We start from the raw sequence: 25,635 nt of genomic DNA on the forward strand, positions 1-25,635 counted from the left end.
GGACCCAAGGAACAACACAGTGATGAATTCCCTGGGCTTTCTTTTTGCCTTGTATATTTCAGACTTGGTGCTGAAGAAGCCAGAAACCCAAAATGCTAATAGGTGAAGACAAAGAAAGATAGGAAGAGAAAAAAAAAAAAAAAAGCCCTAACAGATGTCTGTTCTTTATAGCCACAGCACCAAGAAGAGGCTAGCAAGACTGAAAAGTTATTTTTACATAATAACTACTATACTCCAGACAAACACCAAGAAAAAACAAAACAAAACTGTGGTATCAGCCCCCTCATAGCAGCAAAGGCCAACTGAAGGGCCCAGACCATATCACTCTTACCCACCTGTAATAAGGTGCCCACCCACTCCCAACTGGCGGTTGTCAGAGAAGGCCAAATAGGGAGTCAATACTTGCACTCCCATTAGGCAGTAATGAGACACTCTTTCCACCCTTTGCTGGGGTGGTGTCAGAGATGGCCTCATAGAGGGGACAACCCTCTCTGCTGCAGTGTCCATGGAGGCCAAGTGGGAAGAAGTAAAGACATTCCTGTCTCTTCCAGCCAGGATAATATGAGCAGAGGGCTAGTGGGGAGCCAGAACTCCCACCCCTGCCCAACAATAATGAGGAGTCCCCAATGCCTCAGCAGTCAGTGGAAACTGAGGGGAGAACCTGGGCTTCTACATCTATAGGCAGTAACAAGATGGCACCTGCCCCTTCCCCTGCCAGCACTTTGTCAAAATAATCTAGCTAAAACAGAATATTTAAATAAGATCTAGCATCTTCTAGCACAGTGCCCAAAATGTCTACAATTGAACTGAAAATTACTTGTCATATCAAGAACCAGGAAAATCTCAACTTGAACGAAAAAAGACAGTGAAAAGATGCCAATACTATGATGACAGAGATGTTAGAATCCTCTGGCAAAGATTTTAAAGCAGCCATCCTAAACATGCTTCAGTGAGCAATAATGAACATTCCTGAAACAAGTGAGAAAATAGAAACTCTCAGCAAATAAAGTGTGAAGAAGCAAATGGAAATTTTAGAGCTGAGAAATACAATAACCAAAATTCAAAATGGAAAGAATGGACTCAATAGGAGGATAGAGGAGACAGAGGAAAGAATGAATGAATTCAAAGAAAGAGCAATAGAAATCATCCAACCTGAACAACCGAGAGAAAGTAGACAGGAAAAAAGAAATGAACAAAACCTCAGAGGCAAGTAGGGTGATAATGATATACCTAATATACCTACTATTGGTATCACAAGAGTCCCAGAAAGAGAGGAGAAAAAAGATGGGGCTGAATTACTTGAAGAAATAACAGCTGAAAACTCCTGAAATTCGGCAAAAGACATAATCCTACAGATTCAAAAAGCTGAGAAATTTTCAAAAACTAAATCCATAGAAATACACACTAAGACGAATCATAGTCAATATTCTGAAAACTAAAGACAATGAAAACAATCTTGAAAGCAGTGAGAGAAACACTTTACCTATGGGGCAGGGGGGTGGACAACTCATATGACAGCAGATTTCTTATCCATAGAGTCCAGAAGGAAGTTGCACAATATTATCCATTTGCTGAAGAAAAGAACTGTCAATACAAAATCCTATACCCAGTGAAAATATCCTTCAAGAATAAAAGGGAAATCAAGACATTCTCAGATGAAGAAAAACTAAGAGAATTTGCTACCAGCAGACCTACCCTAAGAGAAAAGCTAAAGAAAGTTCTCTAAACAGAAAGGAAATGATAAAAGAAAGAATCTTGGAACCACTGGAAGGAAGAAAGAACAATGGAAAGAGTAAAAATATGGATGAATATGATAGATTTTCCTTGTCGTCCTGTGCTTTCTAAATTATGTTTGATGGTTGAGGTGAAATTACAACACTGATGTGATTCAAAATGTATATGACAGGAATATTTAAAACAATTACCATTGACCTTTGAACAACATGAGTTTGAACCGCACAGGTCTGCTTATATGCAGTCTTTAAAAGATAAATATAGTGCAGTACTATAAATGTATTTTCTCTTCCTTATGATTTTCTTAACATTTCCTTTTCTCTAGCCTACTTTATTGTAATAATATAGTATGTAATACACATAACATACCAAGTATGTGTTTATCAGTTATTTATGTTATTGGTAAAGTTTTCAGTCAACAGTAGGCTAATAGGGGTTATGTTTTTGGGAGGCGCCTGGGTGGCTCAGTAGGTGGGACATATGACTCTTGATCTTGGGATTGTGAGTTCAAGCTCCATGTTGGGTGTAGAGATTACTTACAGTTAAATCTTTTTTAAAAAGGAGTTAAGGGACACCTGGGTGGCTCAGTCGGTTGAGTGTCCAACTTCAGCTCAGGTCATGATCTCATGGCTTGTGAGTTCAAGCCCCACATTGGGCTCTGTGCTGACAGCTCAGAGCCAGGAGCCTGCTTCTGATTTTGTGTCTCCCTCTCTCTCGGCTCCTCCCCTGCTCATGCTCTGTCTCTCCTTCAAAAATAAATAGATATTTTTTTTAATTTAATAAAAAAATTTAAAAAGGAGTTAAGCTTTTGGGGAATCAAAGTTATACATGGATTTTCAACTGTGTGTTTTGAGGGGAGGGTTGGTGCCCCTAACCTCTGTGGTATTCAGGATCAACTGTAGTTCTGCAAGATGCTACTATTAGGGCAAACTGAGTAAAGAGTACACCAGATCTCTCTGTACTGTTTCTTACAACTGCATGTCAAACTACACTTATCTAAAATAAAAAGTTTAAATTTAAAAAAGAAATCTGCACCAGATAATAATGTTTAACATTTAAGGCTACGTGCTAGTCACTGTTCAAAACACTTTACATTAATCATCTCATCTGATCCTTACGACTCCTTGTATGAAGGTAGGTATTACTATGACCCTATTTTAAGGGAACAAAGGTACAGAGAGGTTAAGAGAATTGTCCAAGGTCACACAGCCAGTAAGATCCCAACTGGGAATTAGACTGATGGTTGTCTACCTCCAGAATCCACACTTCAGATAATTTTAAAGTTCAAGCTAATATTACTAAAAGTGAAGTGTTTTGCGTGAAAAGAATATAAAGTACAGGAATAACCTTTAGTTGGTTGGAGTTGTCTGTGAAGGAAACAACCACACATTGAGACTTTTCTTCATTCACTGAACCTTTAGTGCTTTCTTTTTTTTTTTTTTTTAATGCTTATTTATCTATTTTGAAAGAGGGAAAGTACATGCATATGAGTTAGGGGAGGGGCAGAGAGAGAAGAGAGAGAGAACCCCAAGCAGGCTCCATGCTGTCAGGAGGGAGCCTGACTCACGGCTGGATCCCATGAACCGTGAGATCATGACCTGAGTAGAAATCAAGAGTTGGACACTCAACCAACTGAGCCACCCAGGTGCCCCTAGTACCTGCTTTCTATAAGAATAGCAGATAGGTTTCATGTCCTAGGCCAACTCTGACTGACTGACATTGGCTGCCTAGAAAATTATATTAACACAGATTCTGATGCTACATCACAGCTGAGCAAGAAAGAGTTTTATAGTTATAGATATTTGCCACTTACATGGTGGAAGGAAGAAATGGTATTAAAAATGAGCGATAATGTATTTGTATTTGTCACTATTCTCAGATTTGAGCTAAGTGTTTTACATGTCTTATGCAATGTAATTCATTCAAAACACTGCATGTTGAGTATTACTCACTTTTTATAGATGGGGAAACAGGCTCAGAGAGTTTAGTTAACTTGTCCAAGCTCACACAGGTAGTGAGTGGCAGAGCCAGGATTGAAAGCCAAGGTCTTCATCCCTAGGAATCATGCTCTTTTCACCACATCTCCTGAAGAAGAGGAATTTTCCTGAGCTCTTGAAAGAGATGATGGACATGGATTGGCAGAAATGGAAAAAAAAATTTTCTGTGCACAAGCACAGAAACAGAAATCACACAAAAGACAAGAAGCTAACTGGCCCGACCAGAGTAGTGGTGCCTACTGGGCAGTAATGACCAGAGATTCTAGAGACCCAGTGTCCAACTGACTGAAAGCTTGGAAACAAAAAACTTTTAAAGTTAGAAGATTGGTTCTTCCAAGTTTGTTTTCTGAGGTCCCAGTGCAGTGGCAGACGAAATGCGAACAGTAGTAGGTTCAACACTTGTTTATCTTTACCCATTTTCGTCACTAGGCTCTGTAAGTTTTCTTAACCTGCCTTCTTAAGGGAATTGGAGCTCACCCTCTGTCCATCAATTTTCCTTTTTTTTTTTAAGTTTATTTATTTATTTTGAGAGAGAGCGAGAGCACGAACGCAAGCAGGGCAGAGAGAGAGGGAGAGAGAGAGAATCTCAAGCAGGCTCCATGTGGTCAGAGCAGAGCCTGACTTGAGGCTCGATCTCACGAACCACGAGTTCATGACCTGAGCCAAAATCAAGAGCCGATGCTTAACCAACTGAGCCACCCAGGCAGCCCTGTCCATCAGTTTTCTCATTGTTTTTTATTATAAAAAATGGGGGGTGCCTGGTTGGCTAAGTCAGTAGAGCATGCAACTCTTGATCTTAGGGTCTTGAGTTCAGTCCCCATGTTGGGCATGGAGCCTACGTGAAGAAAAAAAAAAAGGTAGATTGCAAAAGTCTCAAGTAATAAAAAAAAAATGCATACATTTTAAAGTATTGCCCCAACCTTTAATTCCATTCCCCAAAGGTAACTTCTTTTTTTTTTTTTTAAGTTTATTTATTTATTTTGAGAGGACAGAGACAGAGTGAGTGGGGGAGGGGCAGAGAGAGAGGGAGGGAGAGAGAATCCAAAGCAGGTTGTGTGCCAACGCAGAGTCCAACATGGGGCTTGAACTCACCAAATAGTGAGATCGTGTTCTGAGCGGAAACCAAGAGTTGGTTTCCAGCCTAACTGACTGAGCTACCCAGGCGCCCCTAAAGATAACTTCTGATAATAGTTTGGGGTGTAACCTTTTAGATTCTTTATATATTTAGAAATACAAATATTTAAGACACATATATAATTTATATATTATATATGTATAAGTACATATAAAATACTTTGTTATAACATTATATTTAATATGTAATATATGATACAATATGTTTATAACTTATTATATATAGTATATACTATATATATACTATAATATAGTACTTTACATGTACATATGCATGTGTAACATCTAAATCATTTATTATATACACTGAACTTAATAGAAACTAAATTTTTCTTCAGGATTACATATAATATAATCTATTATAATACATGTATATATAATATATTTCAGGATTACGTATATACATATTTACATTATACATACATTATATACATTATACATCTATACATATACATACATACTATATGTATACACAATATATATATTTTACATATATACCTATATTATAATAGATTATATTATATGTAATCCTGAAGACAAATTCAGTTTAATCATTCTTAGTAAAGACAAAAGTCGAAGGCCAAGAAGTTTGAGCTGGAGTTTTTTAAATTGTCTTTTCCTTTGTGAAAAGCCACATTCCTCACTGGGATATTAACATCTCCTTAAAGGGGCTATCAAAGCTTGCAACAAAAGGGGCTTTAAAAAGGCAAAAGCTTGTTCTGATCACTTGGTCACTGTTAACGTCACATTGATAAGGTCACTAGATTCTGGGGCAAGAACTTTAGCTTAAGTGCTCCTGAAGAAAGAAGTGTGGTCTAGTACCTGTACAGAGCTGCTGAATCGACACCAAGGACTTCCTTGTATCTTCAATATCAGTTGATGAGAAAAAGAGAGAAGTTTATCCAAGGGGCCTAACTGAACTTTTTTGTTGGAAGCCCCCTGGAGAGTGCCTAATTGACGCCATTGTGGGTTGCCTCTCACTGTGGTTTTCTTTCATCTGAACCTTCTACAGCTATCAATGGGCTTGTTAGGTTTCGGCTTCATTGCCACTTACCTTCCGGAAGCGGCAATCAGCGCTTACCTGGCGGCCACGGCACTACACATTATTCTGTCCCAGCTGACTTGCATCTTCGGGATTGTGATTAGCTTCCACTCTGGTCCCATCTCCTTCTTCTATGTGAGTAATTTCTACCTTCACCCAGAGACACCAGTGCCCTCCCCTTGCCTCCAAAAGGAAGTGGACCCGAGTGGAGAGACTGCTGCATAGGGAGCAGAGTCAACACCATCCTAGACATAATCTCAGCTCTTCTAGATTTACAGCCTGAATTAATTGCAGATGCCAGCTGGACCATGTTACATACAGTTATAATTTAACATGTTCTCAGTTCATTACCATTTTGCCCAGCCCTTTTAAACAAACACGATTTGCATTAAACTTTGGTTTTTAGAATACTGTAATCTATCATAATTCTTCCCATTACATGCCTCATAACAGACATGTATTCTAAAACATCTAAAGAACACAAAATGGCTAAGTAGTCCCTTAAAAGAATGGTGTAGGAGTCACTCTAAAGAGCATATATGGTCTAGAAAAAATAGTAAAGAATAGGCTGTAAACAGAACTCCTGGGTCCTTTTCCATTGTACTGAAACACATAAAGTATATTCTCTCCTTATTGGGCATTATTATATTTTAATATCTCTTTTTCAACTTAAAAAAATGTATATCCTCCCATTTCCCTTCACCGTGCTAGTAATGCTCATAACCACCTTTGTGCCTAAGGATTTCTTTTTGAACTAATCTTGAGGGAGTGTCGCCTTCTAGATTTAGGCAATTCTCATACCCCTTTCTAAACCTCTGTAATTTTGTTTTCTTTCAGAACATAGTCAACTACTGTGTAACTCTCCCAAAAGCTAATTCTACCAGCATCCTACTATTTCTAACTGCTGTTGTAGCCCTGAGAAGCAACAAATGTATCAGAATGTCCTTCAATCAGTATCCCATCGAGTTTCCCATGGAAGTTTTTCTGGTAGGTGTTTTGATGCCCCCAATTCATTTAAAATGCCTACTTTCTAAAAAAAAAAATTTAATTAAAAGCAAGCAACCTAGGAAGGGAGAGATCAGAGGATACTATAAAAATGATGTTTAAAAAACATATGTTAAATTGTGACAAATGAGAATATATTTAATTTTAAGTACTAGCTTTTATTTGTAAAACATGCTTATTTTTATTTTTCAACAAATTTCTTATTTTTTAAGTTGATTTATTTATTTTGAGAGAGAGTGTGTGTGTGCAAAAGCAGGGGAGGGACAGAGAGAGAGGGAGACAGAGAATCCCAAGTGGGCTCTACACTGACAGCAATGCCCCGTGTGGGTCTTGAACCCACAAACCATGAGATCATGATCTGAGCCAAAATCAAGAGTTGGATGCTTAGTGACTGAGCCACCCAGGTGCCCCAAACATGCTTATTTTTAAGGTATTTTTCTCCATTGCTTCTTTTTCATACTATTTCATAAGTAGTTTTTTTTTTTCCTTATGAAAGCAATCCAGGCTCATTTTAGCAATTTTGAAAAACATAAGAAAAATAGAAGAAAAGAAAGTCCTGTGGCTGCACCTCCTGAAATCAACTACAGTTAATAATTTGGGGTTTTCACTTATTCACTGTTTCCTTCTTTCAAATATATGACAGGCTTATGCTCAGTGTTGGTGAATTTCCATCTTCTTCTATGTAGAATTTTGTTTCTATTTTACTTTTTTTTATTTTTTAAGTAATCTCTATCCCCAGTGTGGGGCTCAAACTCACAACCTTGAGATCAAGAGTCACATATTCCGCTGATTGAGCAAGCCCATGCCCTTGTTTCTTATGTATGTATGTATGTATGTATGTATGTGTATATGTTTATTTATTGGGACACCTGGGTGGCTCAGTCAGTTAAGCATCTGACTCTTGATTTCGGCTCAGGTCATGATCTCACGGTTTGTGAGTTCGAGCCCCGTATCAGGCTCTGTGCTGGCAGTGCAGAGCCTGCTTGGGATTCTCCCTCTCTCCCTCTGTCTCTGTGCCTCCCCTACTTGTGTTCTCTCTCTCTCAAAATAAATAAATACACTTAAAAAAGTAAATACTTATTTTTGAGAGAGAATGCACGGGCTGGGGAGAGGCAGAGTGAGGGAGAGAGGGGAGAGGGGCAGAGAGAGGGGGACAGAGGATCCGAAGTGAGCCCTATGCTGACAGCAGAGGGCTTGAACCCACGTACGGAAAGATTATGACCTGAACTGAAGTCAGATGCTCAACCAACTAAGCCACCCAGGCACCCTTGTTTCTATTTTAATAGTGTTGTGATCATTCTGTTATTCAGCCTCCTTTAATCCTCACTATGCTACAGTAGAGAAATTGAGGGAGATGAGATGTCAAATGGATTGCCTAGTCCGTGTCACTAGTAAGTGGCAGAGCTGGGGCTCACCACTATCTAATAGCAATATTTCTTCTTTCTTTTAAATTGTTTTTTTAGTGTTTATTTTTGAGAGAGAGAAAGAGACAGAGCATGAGCAGGGGAGGGGCAGAGAGACAGGGAGACACAGAACCCGAAGCAGGCTCCAGGCTCTGAGCTGTCAGCACAGAGCCTGACGCGGGGCTTGAGCTCATGAACTGCGACATCAAGACCTGAGCTGAAGCTGGACGCTTAATCGACTGAGCCACCCAGGCGCCCCTCTTCTTTCTTTTAAAAAAGTCCACTGATAAAATTAATCTTTTGCAGTTATGATTAACATTTTTACAATGATAAAGACATTTTCATAAATAAAGCTCAGGTTTTTAAAGTCAGCATTTCTCATATTAGGATCACTGAGTGCTTGGGTGTCCATGAGAATTAATTCCTCCTTAAGAAGTGTCCTGTTGCAGAGATCCCAAAAGTTCACCAAACGTCCATGTATTCCCGTCTATTTCCCAGGTGCCCCGTAGTTAGGCAGAACCATGTGACTTTGGGGCCAAAGCATAGGAGAAAGGATGTGAGTCCCCATGTTCTTTCTTTCCCTGGTGTGATAATCATAGGACTGTATGTTAAAATAATATAGTCCCCCAGGTGGAATTAGCCTGGATCCCTGAGGCACTATTTGCAAAGAAGTTGCCCTGGAGAGACACTGACCCACAACACTCTGTGAGGGCAAAAAAATAACACTAAGATCTCATGGTTTGTATGTTACCACAGCATAACCTATTCTATACTAAATAATCCAGGTCTATACTCTGCATGATTGAAAGAGGATGGGAATTGCTTTGGAAATTGAGACCAAGCTCTATCTCATAACTGTCGTCTACTGCTTGGAGACGTGCATATTCTTCCTTCCTTGGAATAGTTGAAAAGCTATTAATTCACAAAGTCCAGAAACGGAAAGACTACTTTTGTAGGAGACTTTCCCAATCACTGTGCAAAAATAATGGTGCCCTAGAGCCCAGGGGACAATGTGCACATGGAATATGAGGAGCAGGGTCACAGGCAACCTCTCCTTTTCATGGAACCCAGCTCAGCTCTGGCACCCTTGAGCAAATATTCCCAGTACCACAGCTGAGGCTTTGGAGTCACCAGCAGATGGCATCTGTGACGCAGATATCAGTCCTCTCTCGCTCTCTCTCTCTCTCTCTCTCTCTCTCTCTTTAATTTCAGCTTTATTGAGGTATAATTGACATCTAAAGTGGTAAGAGATTTAAAGTGTACATCGTGGTGATCGCACGTGCATATATATTGTGAAAGGATTCACCCATCTAGTTAATGGACACTTCCATCACCTCACGTATTTATCTTGCGTGTGTGTGCATCTGTGCTGAGAGAACATTTACGTTCGACTCTTAGCCAATTTGTTTTTTTAAAGTTTATTTATTTTGAGAGAGAGAGAGAATCCCAAGCAGGCTCCACACTTTGATGTGGGGCTCACACCCCCAAACCTCTCGAGATCGTGACCTGAACGTTTAACTGACGGAGCCACTCAGGTGCCCCCCTACTCTTAGCAAATTTCAATTATACAGTGCAATGTTAGCAACTATTGTCACCATACTTTCCACTAGATCCTCAGACCTTATTCATCTTAAACCTGAATGTTTCTATGCTTTTATCAAACTTTCCCCATTTCCCCCACCCACAGCTCCTGGCAACCACTTTTCTACTTTCTGTTTCTATGAGTGTGGCTGTTTTGTTTTTGTTTTTACTTATTTATTTTTTAAATGTGTATTTATTCTTGAGAAAGCCCAAGTGGGGGAGGGACAGAGAGCGAGGGGGACAGAGGATCCAAAGCTGGCTCTGCACTGACAGGCAGCAAGCTCGATACAGGGCTCGAACTCACGAACTGTGAGATCATGACCTGAGCCAAAGTCAGACGCTTAACCAACTGAACCACCCAAGCGCCCTGTTTTTGTTTTTAGATTGCACATATAAGGGATACCATACAGTATTTGTCTTTCTCTGTCTGGCTTATTTCATTTAGCATAATACCCTCCAAATTCATCCATGTTGTCACAAATCAAACCCCTCTCTCTCTTTTTTTTTTTTTTATCTTAGAGAGAGTGTGATTGTGGAGGGGGTCAGAGGGAGAGAGAGAAAGAGAGATTGAGAATTTTAAACAGGCTCCACGCTCAGCGTGGAGCCCAACGCAGGGCTTGATCCCACCACCCTGGGATCATGACCTGAGCTAAAATCAAGAATCGGATGCTCAACTGACTGAGCCACCCAGGTGCCCCAAATCAACCCTCTCTTGAGAGACAGCAACAGCAGGAATCATAGTGACATTCCTTCAAGCAACCTCAAAGGCAATGAATGTTAAGTTACGAGGAAAGGCAATGAGTATAGAGGGTGCTGTGGTTGACTATGGCTGACAGATTAGTTTGTGAGCCACAGTTAAGACATTCCTTTGGGGAACGCTGTAAATAATTAGGATGCACCGTGGAGTCAGGTGGGGGAGGAAACTGAGGTCCAGCAGTAAAAGTCAGTGGAGACTTAGAATTGTTGCAGTTGAGGGACGCCTGGGTGGTTCAGTCGGTTAAGCGGCTGACTTCGGCTCAGGTCATGATCTCGCGGTCCATGGGTTCGAGCCCCACGTCGGGCTCTGTGCTGACAGCTCGGAGCCTGGAGCCTGTTTCGGGTTCTGTGTCTCCCTCTTTCCCTGACCTCCCCCATTCATGCTCTGTCTCTCTCTGTCTCAAAAATAAATAAACGTTTAAAAAAAATAAAAAAAAAAACATTAAAAAAAAAAGAATTGTTGCAGTTGAGACCTTAAACTTTTTTGTGACCTACTTTATACTCAAAGGTTACCAAAGCCTGCAATGCATTCCGTATACTTATGTCAAGTCAAGTGATTGGGAACACTTTCTGCCAAGGAGCAAGGGTTAGAGATATCATTTCGAACTGGGGAAAGACCTCCATGTTTCCCCTGGCAGTGAAGAAAATGGGAGAGGGAGGGTGAGAGCTGTTCTGCCTGAGGGTATAAAAAGCTTCTTACAGCACCCACCAAGACACTACTGTCTGGATGTACTGGAGGAAAAACACCCACCAGTCTGTCCTTAACACAGTAGCGTCAAACAGTAAGGGAAAGTTTCAAGGCAATATCTGGGACCCAGGTAGAATACACTGATAAATAATTCAAGAATCCTATAGCTATAAGAGATGATGCATATTTTAGGTTCATAATTTACATATATGTATATGTGTGTGTATTTGTGGATGTGTTTATGTAAGTTGTACGGCAAACACCAAGAAAGCATCAAAATAGCTGTCTTTGGGTGATTTGTTTCTGCTTTTTAATTTTTCATATTTTCTCTGTGTTCCTTTATAAGCCAATACTACCTTACATCGGAAATAAAAGAGTTCCTTGGCCAGTGTGTACACTTCCTGTCCCTTAACTAGGTAAAGAACAAAACTCTTCTCTGACTCAGGCTATGATCCAGATTCTTCTTTCCATTCCGATCTGTAGGGTTCCCCGGTGTTTTCATCAGGTCACAGCATCACAGGCAAACCAATTGCGATCCTGCTTGCTGTCTGGTTGAACTTGCAGAGCAGATTTATGTGTTGGTAGGGAAAATGGGGTAAAGCAGCTCCATATTTATTATTCTAAGACCTGGGTGTTGAGTTCTGCCGTCACTGGCTTGATTTGCTTTGGTGTGAGGTCTCTATAAGGTGTCACAGCTGCTGGGTTGTCTATTTTCCTGCTTGTTGAAATGGAAGGGAGACTTGCCATTTTAGGAGGAAATGAAAGGGGGATTAAAAAAAAAAAGGCAAGTAATTGCTTTGCTGAAGACTTTCTTTGTGCTGTCAAACGCTGCTCCATTATTTATTATTAAGGGTTAGTGGGTTAGTCAGTAATGATTCTCAGTATACCTCAACAATCCCCCAACGGATTCTTTATATTGACACAGAGTACCTAGATCTAAAAACTTTTACACCTGAGGCCTTTGTGTAGCTATTACCTGAAAACATGTTTATATTGGGTCCAGATGTTTAAGGTTGGTGAGGACATCCATTTGTTCCCATTGTTATGTCAGAGACCAAGGCTGAATTTGCTTTTCATTCTGGCTACAGTGCTAACAAGAGGTTCGGGAACCAAGAGCCAGAGAGGATTTCTGCCATGCCTGCTCCACGGACCTGGCCCCCACTCTCTCTCCAACCTTCATGTGTAGGGAGTGCCACATATCTCATTCCCTGTCTTGCCAGAGGCTATAAGCTCTACTCCTAGAAGGAAAACATAGTATTTAGATGATCATATGCATTTTTTTTTAACCCCTACAGATTCTTGGCTTCACTGCATTTGCAAACAAGATAAGCATAGCCACAGAAACCAGCAGGATGCTCATCGATATGATTCCTTATAGGTCAGTAACTCCACTTTTCAGGATTACTTTTCCCTCCGTGTTAACCTTCGCTTAGCCTCTGACCAGACAGCCTGATTGATGGTCTCCACTAGCAGTCAAATTTGGGTAATGGGCTCAAATTCATTTTAGAATACAGAAGCTCATGAAGGAGGATGGGCTAAGACAACCCTGTGTTTTGTCTTTGCTCAGCCTCTTAACTGTTGGATGTGCTGGAAACCAGAGAGATTCACGAAGTTTTTTCCGCAGTACATCATGAGCCTTCTCAACCTCTGTACCTATCTAACTAACCCTCAAGGATGGAACAAGAGATGCCTCTTTTCCTGGCCTCTCTCCTGGAGCTCAGTGCTCAGGAGATGAGTGTTCCTTTCTGTCTTCACCCACTTAGACTGAATCGGGGTCCTTAAACATTTTCTTACTTGGTGTAGGAAGCTATCTTCGAGTAGTCTGGCATATGCAGTTCTTAAGGACTTGCGATTAATTTACATTATAATTCTTACCGGTGACTATGGGTCACTCTTGCTTCTGTTAAGAAAGTTTAATTTCCGTAACCCTGATCAAATGCGAGCGCTGGATCCTAACCACTCGACCAACAGGGAACACCTCATAACCTTGATCGGATGAATCACTTTGCCTAAGGAAGGCAATACGCTGCAGTTTCTCCACCCACAGGCAGGCTCTGGAAGAGCATTGTTCATTTCCTAAGGCTGTTCAGTAAGGAATACTGCAGAGTCCGCGATTCTGGCAGACTCCAGGATAACACAACGTAGGCTACTTTGATGAAAGTAGATTGGATTAGTCTCATGTCCTACCAGTTAGTTCTCCGTGAAATCTGATGATGACTAAGTCACTTGAAATTCTGTTCAATTAAAAAAAAAAATGTGAGCAGACCACCGAGGCACCAGGAAGTGCAATGGTAAATAAGACTGAAAAAAATAACAATAACAACAATAAGACCGATGTTTTGCATAATTATTTTATTTCATTTGCACCTCACAGTAGTACTCCTTTTTATGGCTGAGGAAACTGAGGCTTACCAAATTTAAATTACTTGTCTGTGATCACAGTTGGTCAAGGGCAGAGCTACTTTTGAACCCATTTCTCTTTAATTCCAAAATTTATGATTATAATCACTCTATCATACACACTCAGTATGCTTCTGTTATTGATGACTTAAAAACCACACAGTCAACTTTTGCTTATGTTTTATCCTAAGATTCAGAGTATAGATAGACAAGTGAGCATTTCAAAATGTAATGCTTTGAACTTCCCTTTTTCTTTTTTTCAAATTGTAATGTATAACCATTTATACACTTTATTTTTTTTTAATTTTATTTTTTATTTTTTCAAATTTACATCCAAATTAGTTAGTATATAGTGCAACAATGATTTCAGGAATAGATTCCTCAGTGCCCCTTACCCATTTAGCCCATCCCCCTCCCACCACCCCTCCAGCAACCCTCAGTTTGTTCTCCATATTTATGAGTCTCTTCTGTTTTGTCCCCCTCCCTGTGTTATATTATTTTTGTTTCCCTTCCCCTATGTTATCTGTTTTGTCCCTAAAGTCTGCATATGAGTGAATTAATATGGTTTGTGTCTTTCTCTGACTAATGTCACTTAACATAATACCCTCCAGTTCCATCCACATAGTTGCAAATGGCAAGATTGCATTCTTTTTGATTGCTGAGTAATACTCCATTGTATATACATACCACATCTTCTTTATCCATTCATCCATTGATGGACATTTGGGCTTTTTCCATATTTTGGCTACTGTTGATAGTGCTGCTATAAACATAGGGGTGCATGTGTCCCTTCTAAACAGCATACCTGTATCCTGTGGGTAAATGCCTAGTGGTGCAATTGCTGGGTCGTAGGGTAGTTCTATTTTTAGTTTTCTGAGGAACCTCCATACTGTTTTCCAGAGTAGCTACACCAGCTTGCATTCCCATAAACTTCCCTTTTTATTATATATTTATCCAAAGTTGCGAAAGATTAGAAAAATTGAACAATTTGTTAGTTCTTTCTGTGTCCGTGTCCCCTTTTAACCTAAGCTAAGAAAGAATTAAATGTGAGAGAACATCAAAAAGGAAAAAACATAAATATTTAAGGTTTACTAACATAGATTTAGGCAATAGATTTCATTTACTGTATACTTCTTTGGGACAGCCACAGTATATATTTTTTTAAGTTTATTTATTTATTTTGAGGGGGGGAGGGGCAGAGAGAAGGAGAGAGAGAATCCCAAGCAGGCTCTGCACTGTCAGTGCAGAGGGGCTAGAACTCACAAACCGTGAGATCATGACCTGAGCTGAAATCAAGAGTCAGATGCTTAACCGACTGAGCCACCCAGGTGCTCCTGGGACAGCCACATTCTTTTTTTTTTTTTTTTTTTTTTGTAGGGGGGGGAACAGCCACATTCTTAACTAACTTCTTAAAAGAACAAAAAGGGGAAATTTAACAAAAGGTTAAATATCTAACTGCCTTTGAGTATTTAGTTATATTTCTAACTAGCTCATTACCTGGAAAACACCCAGGTGCTTGTAAGTTATAAGTATATAATAAATAGGGAACTAACATAGACATAGTTAAATGGTGAAGGGAAAGATATTCAAAAATAGGAATTTAGATTCCTGTACATAATAATGGTATGAAATAGGAAAACAGGAGGAGATAGTGCTTTGAGTACTTTAAGTGATGCTTCCTACTTTAAGGAAAATGAAATTAAAAATGCATAAACTAATAAATTTTAATTAGATAAAGGATTAAAAATACATCACAAAATTTATTTTAAAATAATTTTTCCAAGTGGTATGTAATACATTGCTCATTTTACTGAATTTAGATTTTACACAAAACTTTAGAAGTCAATTTTGAGTCATAAAACTGTGTCTTGGTGAAATGATAAAAATAATCAAAAGAATAAACATTTCAAATAGTAAATCTCATCTAAAACACTTAGAAGATTTTTTTTTTTTTTACTTAGAAAATAAACCTAGAGGTATAGAAACCAAAGCATATTTGTGCTTCCAAACTCAGTTTAAAGGATTATTCTATGAATCTATGGGAAAATAACACTGGCCCCCAAATTGTGAAAATTTCTTTTCCTTTTTTTAGTCTGTTAATGTCATGATTGATTTTTGAATGTTAAACCAACATTTCATCCTTAGATAAACCTCACTTGGTAATCGTGTATTATCATTTTATATATTGATTCACAAAGATGTTGTTAAGAATTTTTGCATTCATGTATATGAAGAATATTGTCCTGAGAGTTTTCTTTTCTTGTAATATCTGCATCTGGCTTTAGTATCAGAGTATTGTAGACATCATAAAAGGAATTGGGGTGTATTCTCTTGTCTTTAATTTCTGGAAGAGTTTCTATAGAATTGGCATTATTTATTTCTAAAATATTTGGTAGAATTCATCAGTGAAAATATTTAGGCCTGCCTGGAGTTTTCATTGTGGGAAGGTTCTTAACCAAAAATTTAATTTTTTTTCTACAAATTTAATTTTTTAATAGTCTATTAAGTACAATTATTATTAAATTACATAAGCATTGTCTATAATTCAGGTTATCTATTTCTTCTTGAGAGTACTGTTAGTTTTTGTGACTCACAGAATTTTTTTTAATGTTTATTTATTTATGTATTTTGAGACAGAGAGAGAGCATGAGCCTGTATGAGCAAGGGAGGGTCAGAGAGAGAGGGAGAGAGAGAATCCTAAGCAGCCTGCCTGCTGTCAGCACAGAGCCCAGTGAGGGGTTTGATCTCACAAACCATGAGATCATGACCTGAGCTGAAATCAAGAGTCAGATGCTTAACAGACTGAGCCACCCAGGCTCCCTGGTGATTGAACAAATTTGCCCATTTAATCTAAGTTGTCAAATATATTGGTAAAAAGTTATTTATGTTCTCTTACTATCTTGTTTTAGTAAACAGCATTGTTAATATATAATTTATATACCATAAAACTCACCATTTTAAAGTGTACACTTTTGTGGATTTTAGTATATGCTCAAAGTGGTACAACCATCATCACCATCTAATTTCAAAATATTTTATCACCCCCAAAAAGGAACCCTGTCCCATTTGTCCCTCTCCTTAGCCCTTGGCTACTACTTTATCTACTTTTTTTTTCTTTTATTTTAAGTAAACTCCACACCACACGTGGGACTTGAACTCACAACCCCAAATTCAAGAGTCACATGTTCTACCTACTGAGCCAGCCAGGTGCCACTCAATCTATTTTCTACCTCTAAGGATTTGCCTATTCTGGAATCATAAAATACGTGGCCTTTTGACTCTGGCCTCCTTCACTGAGCATAATGTTTTCAAGATCCATCCATATTGTACCATGGATCATTCCTACTTATGGCTGAACAGTATACTTATGGTATATATGGATATACCACATTTTGTTAAGCAGTTCATCAGTTGATGGACATTTCAGTTATTTCCAGCTTTTGGTTATTATGAGTAGTGCTCCTATGAACATTCAGGTGCCAAGTTTTTCTTTGAGTACCTGTTTTCTTTCCTTTTGAGGATATACCTAGGAGTAGATTTGCTGAGTCATATGGTAACTCTATGTTGAGCTTGTTGAGGAGTTACCAAACTACCCTCCACACTGCACCATTTACTTTCCTGCCAATAATGCACAAAGGTTCCAATTTGCTCCTTCTGGTCACAAAGGTGCAGACAACAAGGTGAGCAGTCATTGTTGTTGCACCTCACTCCCACTGTTTCAAGTCCCTCCCCCTCTGGCAAAAGTGACTTCCAAGGGATTTAAAGGACTGGCACCCCATTTTTTCTTCTTCATTTTTTTCTTTTTCTCCCCTTTTGGAAGTCATACATTAAAGATTAGGACATTAAAAAATACCTGCACTTACAGGGAAAATTAGAAAATAACCACACATGCCTGGAGAAAGGAACAGGCTCAGAAAAGACCTGAGAAAACCTTAAGTTTAACTTTTTCTTCAACTGAAGTCCTTGACACAAAAACAGCCAACAACAACAATAACAAAAAACAACAAACCCTAGGAACGGGGAGAATCTGATTTCCAGAGGTACTACATTATTAGATTCAAATATCCAATGTTCAACAAAAATGTCAAGGCAGATAAAGGAACAGGAAGTATGGCTCATTAAAATGAAAACAACAACAACAGAAATTGTCCTGAAAAAGACTTGATGGCAGATCTACTAGACAAAGACTTGAAAGCAATTGTCTTAAAGATACTTAAAGAACTAAAGGAAAATGTAGAGAAAGTAAACAATGTATGAACAAAATGGAAATATCAAAAAAGAAATAGCAAACTTAAAAGAAACCAAAAAGAAGTTATGGGGCTAAGAAGCACAATAACTGAAAGGAAAAATTCACTAGAGAGATTCAAAAGCAGATTTGAACAGTCAGAAGGAAGAATCAATGAACTTGAGGATAAGATAATGGAAATTATTGAGTCTGAGGAACAGAAGGAAAAAAGATTAGAGAGAAATGAACAGAATTTTAGGGACTTATGGGACACCATCAGGCAGAGCAACACACACTCAGTGGGAGACTCAGAAGGAGAAGAGAGAAAGAAAGGGATGAGAACAACATTTGAAGAAATAACGGCTGAAAACTTCCCAAACTTGATTTAAAAACATGAGTGTAAACGTGTAACTAACAAATTCCTAGTACGAGAAACTCAAAGAGACCCATACCTAGATATATAATCAAACTTCAAAAGACAAAGAGGATCTTGAAAAGGAAAAGAGAAGTGACTCATACATAAGGGCTTATCAATAAAGTAATGAGAGACTTCTCATCAGAAACTCTGGAGGCCAGAATGCAGTGGGCCAACGAAGTGCTAAAAGAAAAACAAAAACAAAAACCAAAACCATCAACCAAGAATCCTATATCCAGCAAAATTTTCCTTCAAAAGTAAAGAAGTTAAATCATTCTCAGATAAATAAAAGCTAATCGAGTTTATTACCACTGGACCTGCCTTGGAAGATATACTCAAGGGAGTTCTGCAGGGTAAAAATGATAGGATAATTTACAGTAACTTAAAGCTGTATGGAGAAATAAAGGTCTCAGTAAAGGTAAATATTGGAAAATTATAAAAGCTAGTATTATTAACAATGGTTTGTAATTCAACATTTTATTTTTTACATAATTTAAGAGACCAGTGCATTTAAAAAGATCACTAGTTTATGTTTTGAGGTATACATGTATAAAGGTATAATTTTGTGACATCAGTAACAGAAAAGGGTATGAATAGAGCTGTAAAGGAGCAGAGTTTTTGTACGTTATTGAAGCTAAGCTGGTGTAAATTCAAACTAGAGTGTTATAACTTTAGGATGTTAAATGTAACCCCATGGTGGCCACAAAGAAAATAGTTATAGAATATATACAAAAGGAAATTAGAAAGGAATTTAAACATTTCACTACAAAAAAAATCAACTAAGCACAAAAGAAGATAGAAGAAGATAGTAATGCAGGAAATGAAGGACATATAAAACTATAAGACATATAGAAAACAAATAGCAAAATAACAGAAGTCCCTTCATATCAGTAATTACTTTAAATGTAAATGGATTAAACTCTCCAGTCAAAAGAGAGATTGGAAGATTGGATAAAACACATCATCCAACTATATGCTATCTGTAAGAGACTCATTTTAGGGGCACCTGGGTGGCTCAGTCAGTTAAGTGTCTGACTCTTGATTTCAGCTCAGGTCATGATCTTACAGTTGGTGGGTTCAAGCCCTGTGTCAGGCGCTCCACTGACAGCACAGAGCCCGCTTGGGATTCTCTCTCTCCCCTCTCTCTCTGCTCCTCCCTTGCTCTCTCTTGCTTTCTCTCTCTCTCTCAAAATAAATAAATAAACATTAAAAAAAAGAGAGAGAAGTGCTTTAGGTCCACAGACACAAATAGATTAAAAGTGAAAGAATGAGAAAAGATATGCTAACCAAAAGAGAACAGAAGTGGGTATACAAATATAAGACAAAACAGGCTTTAAGTTTAAAAAGTTTACAAGAGACAAAGAAGGACATTATATGTTATAAACAATCCAATTATTTGTATGCTATAAATAATCCAATAATTATTAAGCAGTTATGAACATTTACACACCTAATGACAAACCATCAAAATACATGAAGCAAAAAAGGACAGAATTGAAGGAAGAAATAGACAGCTCTACAATAACAGTTGGTGACTTCAATACCCCACTCTCAGTAATAGATAGAACACCCAGGCAGAAGATAAGTAAGGAGACGGGTCCTAACCAACACATAATAGACCAATCAGATCTAACAGACATACACAGAACACTGTACTGAACAACAGCATACACATTCTTCTCAAGTGCACATGGGCTACTTTCCAGGATAGACCACACATTAGGTCACAGATTAAGTCTCAACAGATTTAAAAATTAAAAAAAAAATTTTTTTAATGTTTTATTTTTGAGAGAGAGAAAGAGAGCATGATGGGGGAGGGGCAGAGAGAAAGGGAGACATAGAATCCAAACCAGGCTCCAGGCTGTCAGCATAGAGCCTGACACGGGGCTTGAACCCATGAACCGCAAGATCATGACCTGAACTGAAGTTGGACAATTAACTGACTGAGCCACCCAGGTGCCCCTAAAAAAATTTTTTTAAAGATTTTATTATTAAGCAATCTCTATACCCAATGTGGGGCTTGAACTCACAACCTGGGGATCAAGAATCACATGCTCCATTGACTGAGCCAGCCAGGGGCCCTAAGTCTCAATAGATTATAAAAGATAGATATTGTACAAAGTATTTTCTCTGACCACGATGAGATGAAGTTAGAAATCAATAACAAAAGTAAAACATAAAAATTCACAAATTTGTGGAAATTAACACACTCTTAAACAATCAATAGATCAATGAAGTCACAAGAGAAGTTAGAAAATACAGAGATACATGGAAACAAAAACACAACATACCACAACATACAATACACAAAAAAAACAGTGCCAAGAGGGAAATTTGTAGCCATAAATGCTTGCATTTTAAAAATAAACCAACAAGCAAGATCTCAAATCAACAACCCAACTTTACAACTCAAGGAAGTAGAAAAATAAGAATGAACTAAACCTAAAGCTAGCAGAAGGAAGGAAACAAAGATAAGAGCAGAAATAGATGAAATAGAGAATAGAAAGACAATAGAGGAAATCAATGAAACCAAGTCGGTTCATTAAAAAAATCAACACAACTGACAAACCTTTAGCTAGATGCTCTAAGACAAAAAGGGAAAAGATCAAATCAGAAATTAAAATGAGGATATTACTACCAATTCTACAGAAATAAAGATGACTACAGAATAAAGATGACTATAACAGAGTACTGTTACTATGTGCCAACAAATTTGATAACCTAAATGAAATGGAAAATTCCTAGAAACACAAAATCTACCAAGACTAAATCATGAAGAAAAAAAAGTCTGAATAGACCTATAACTAGTAAGGAGATTGAACCAGTTATCAAAAATATCCTGACAAAGAAAAATCCTGACCCTGATGGCTTCATTGGCGAATTCTACCAAGCATTAAAGAAGTGTTCAAACTTTTCCAAAATATTGAAGAGGAGGAAACCCTTTCCAACACATTCTATGAGGCCAGCATTACCCTGATACCAAAGCCAGACAAAAACACTACAAGAAAAGAAAACTTAGGAACATTGATGATCAGTGATACAAAAATCTTCACAAATATAAGCACATGATAAGACACAATATTACTAATTATTTGGGAAATGCAAACTGAAACTATAGTGAGATACGACCTCATACCCATTAGGATGGCTACTGTGTATGTGCATATGCACACACACATACACATACATATATATGCGCATATATACATATACCTATACCAGTGTGTGTGTGTGCATCTAAGACAGAAAATAACAAAAGTTGGTGAGGATGTAGATTTCTTTGTGCACTGTTAGTAGAAATATAAAATGGTACAGCCACTGTGGAAAGCAATATGGTGGTTCCTCAAAAAATTAAACATAGAATTACCGGATGATCCAGCAATTCTACTTCTGGATATATATCCCACAAAACTGAAAGCAGGGTCTTGAATAGATATTCATGCACCCGTGCTCATAGCAGCATTATTCTCAATAGCTAAAATGTGGAAGAATTCGTAAGTGTCATCAACGATGAATGGATAAGCAAAATATATATACATATCATTCAGCCTTGAAAAGGAAGGAAATTCTGACATATGCTACAACATGGTTGACCTTGAGGACTTTATGCTGAGTGGACTAAACCAGTCACAAGAAGACAAACCCTGTATGATTCCACTTACATGAGGTGCTTAGGGTAGTCCAAATCATCAAGACAGAAGGGAGAATGGTAGTTGCCAGGGCTGGAGGAGGAGGAAATGGAGAGCTATTGGTTAACTGGATTAATAGGGTTTCAGTTTTACAAGGTGAAAAGAGTGACAGCGTGGATGGTGGAGACGGTTGCGCGTTCCGAGTGTATTTAACACCACTGGATGGCACACTTAAAAATGGATAAGATGGTGGATTTCTTGCAATGCATATGTACCACACTGAAAAGAAATGAGGGGGAGAAAACTATAGGGGGGAAGGTGTAAGTAGAATTGGAAGTAATTTATATAAAAGAGGTAAAGATGTAAAAAATGTACATAAAATTATACCCTAAAAGATTTGAGTGTGAATAGAAGGGGATTCATTGGGATTTTGGCTCCAAACCATCTTAGATGTGGTATCTGCCTATTGTTTATCCACTGGTATGGTCTCTAACAGTGTAGGTGGGGCCATTTTCTGTCAGTCTTGGTGGTTTGCCTATCCTATTTGTTGCTATTGCTACATGGCAAGAATGTCGAACTGGAAGATAGCAAATGTTCTCTCAGTGGCTTTTGTAACCTGGCTGGGTTTCCCGGCAGTTTGGGCAGGCTGCTGCCTCAGTACTCTTCTATCTTTTGTTGTTATTACTTTTTTTTTTTTTTTTTTTTGAGAGAGACAGTGCGTGCATGCCAGCAGGGGAGGGGCAGAGAGAGAGGGAGAATCTTAAGCGGGCTGCAGGCTCAGCACGGAGCCCAACGCAGGGCTCCATCTCACAACCCTGAGATCATGATCTGAGCCGAAATTAAGAGGCCGAAGACGCTCAACTCACTGAGCCAGCCCGGCGCCCCTCTTATTGTTATTTTCAAAAAAGGGTCAGGCCTGCCTGCCCCACATGATAAGGCTGGAGTGGGGAAGGAGCCAATAAATGGTTCCTGCTTTCTAGGAATAATTCCACCATTTTATTCCAGCTTCCTGTTTCCTGTGATGCCAGATTTGAACATTCTTCCTGAATTAATTTTAGAAGCCTTCTCCTTAGCTTTAGTGAGCTCCTCTCTGCTGGTATTTGTGGGCAAGAAGGTTGCCAGTCGCCATAACTACCGTGTTAATTCCAACCAGGTGAGATGAGAGGCATTTCTGTTATTTCCTCTGACCCTTAAGTCTTTGTTCTCCAATCTGAGCCTCCTGTCAACATGAAGATTGAATTTTTTTTAATGTTTATCTTTGAGAGAGACAGAGCATGAGTGGGGGAGGGGCAGAGAGAGAGGGAGACACAGAATCCGAAACAGGCTCCAGGCTCTGAGCCCCCTGCCCCCATGTGGGGCTCGAATCCATGAACCGTGAGATCATGACCTAAGCCAAAGTCTGATGCTTAGCTTAACCACTTAACAGACTGAGCCACCCAGGTGCCCCAAGACTGCATTCTTTTGTAACTAGAGAGTCAGTGAGACCAAAATTTGAATTATAATTACCAAAGGATTTTTGAGAAGCATGGCACACTTAACTTTGAAGCCACTTAAATTAACATGAGTGTTATTCGCCCAGAACAGCTATGGTGTGGGGAGGCAAGAAGATAACATATGGCATCATGTTGTTAAGCTAGCAGAATTCCTCTCCTCTTAATTTCATCCTCCTTTCCAAGTTCTTAGGAGTCAACCACATACCGAGGTGCGATAAGAAATCCTAGGGAATATCAAAGCCAGGCTACTAGCATAATTAAATTGGTCTCCCAGAAACAGTCCTTGGTGTGTGTGGTTTTTTTTTTTTTTTGTTTTATCTCCCAACTATTCTGAGTTTGGCCCTTTTCCTAGAACTCAAAAGAGAAATGTGGAAGAAAGAGTTGTCCCACTTTGATTTTAAGATAGTATGGAAGGAAGGGAGAAAAATTAGTATTATGTTTCCTCCTGTCATCCGAAGTCCCAGTGAAAGGGAATAATAAGACAAAAATTTCATTTCTCACTTTGAAAAAGTGCTTTTCTTAGGATGGGTAGCTAAAATGAAGATTCAAGTTAATCCGGAAATCAGATTTGCCATCCTTTTGTTCTTTGTAAGAGTATTTCCGGGGCGCCTGCGTGGCACAGCCGGTTAAGCGTCTGACTTCAGCTCAGGTCATGATCCCGCAGTTGGCAAGGTGGAACCCCATGTTCGGTGCCACTCTGACAGCTCAGAGCCTGGAGCCTGCTTCACATTCTGTGTCCTTCCCTCTCTCTACCCCTCCCCCGCTCGTGCTCTTTCACACTGTCTCTCTCAAAAATAAACATTTTTTTAAAAACGGAATATTTCTGTGTTGTTTGAAGTGAAGTAAACAATCCTGTCTTCGTACATAGGAAATGGACGGTGTGTCTTTAGCTCAAACCCAAGTCTGCCTTCTTCAACAAACAGCGGGCCTAACACGTTTGCCATGTCTTTCCAGGACTTAATAGCCATCGGCCTCTGCAATGTCGTCAGCTCATTTTTCAGATCTTGCGTGTTTACTGGTGCTGTTGTCAGGACTATTATCCAAGATAAGTCTGGAGGAAGACAACAGGTATGTTGAAATAGAATCTTCTTCCTAATATAAAAGCATATTTATATCTATTCACATGTATATTCCCAGAAGGGGATTTTCTTAGTTTAATCATGTTGCTGCTTTAATGTTATGTTTGTTAGGCAAGATCTCTTGGAGGAACCTGGATTTCACACTTGCCTAATTTTTTGCTTAGATTTTTTTTTTTTTTTGTCTTAAAAGCAATTTGTCAATGTTGAACTTGAAAGTCATTTTCTATAGAAATATTATTTTATTTTAGTGGTTTCTATGGATTAGTCTGTAGAAACCTATTTTCCATGTAGCATACCCCCAAAGAATAGTATTTCAGGTAAACTAACCATCACCTATTAACATTGCTTTCTATGGAAGGGTATATTCCCGGTCCTAGTCTGGGGAAGTAATAATACAACTCTCCCCATCCTAGCTCCAGAACTAGAAACTTCCCTAGCTTCCTCAAGGGGCATGACAAGAGCCTTTCATGAGAGAGAGTAAGGCCTTTGTCTAGATGAGCCTAGAGACTTTATGACCGTTCTGCCTTTGAATATGAGAAAATTATCCAAGTCAGATTTTCTTCAGGTGCTCCGAATTAGTAAACTAAACGTGTGGGGCGGAGGGGAGAGGGAGAGGGAGAAGAAGAGTGAGAGGGAGAATGCCAGCCGAGAAGGCTCTAAAGGTGAACTCTGTCTAATTGCAGGCATGATATTTTATAAGTCCAATGTTCACGGGTTCTGAACTAACTAGATTAAAGTTCCAGCTCTACAACATGGGATATGTCCCAGCTCAGCTATGTAGCATGATGAAATGTCAAAGAACTCTCAGAATCAAAACTGGAGTAAGCCCAGGGAATGGGTTAGGACTCAGAAGGCAGAGAAATAACAACAGAGGTCAACAAGAAGCTTAGGCCACAGACATGTGGTAGAAAGGTACAGCGATGGTCAGAAACGGAAGTGTCAGACGAATGGACACTAAATTTGCATTGGGGTGGGGGGGAAGACAAAGTGTCCCAGTCCATAGGTAAATAGAGGTGAAATATAAGGTGAAAGCCAATAAAAGTCAGAAGGGGCG

At 38.9% G+C, this 25,635-nt stretch overlaps 1 protein-coding gene across 3 annotated transcripts in view; it reads left to right on the forward strand.

The window, feature by feature from the left end:
* SLC26A8 (solute carrier family 26 member 8) overlaps nucleotides 1-25,635 on the forward strand; it is an 83,565-nt gene that overhangs the window by 33,790 nt on the left and 24,140 nt on the right. For 2 of the 3 annotated variants that reach the window (XM_053222895.1, XM_027057899.2), the window contains exons 6-10: nucleotides 5,878-6,042; nucleotides 6,745-6,894; nucleotides 12,636-12,718; nucleotides 23,015-23,162; nucleotides 24,457-24,570. In XM_053222895.1, coding sequence (XP_053078870.1) covers nucleotides 5,878-6,042; nucleotides 6,745-6,894; nucleotides 12,636-12,718; nucleotides 23,015-23,162; nucleotides 24,457-24,570 — 660 coding nt within the window. The remainder of the gene's footprint in view (nucleotides 1-5,877; nucleotides 6,043-6,744; nucleotides 6,895-12,635; nucleotides 12,719-23,014; nucleotides 23,163-24,456; nucleotides 24,571-25,635) is intronic. The other variant, XM_053222897.1, reaches the window with a different exon arrangement.

The sequence above is a fragment of the Acinonyx jubatus genome, chromosome B2, assembly GCF_027475565.1.
Source record: "Acinonyx jubatus isolate Ajub_Pintada_27869175 chromosome B2, VMU_Ajub_asm_v1.0, whole genome shotgun sequence".
In the NCBI taxonomy this organism is placed as follows: Eukaryota; Metazoa; Chordata; class Mammalia; order Carnivora; family Felidae; genus Acinonyx; species Acinonyx jubatus.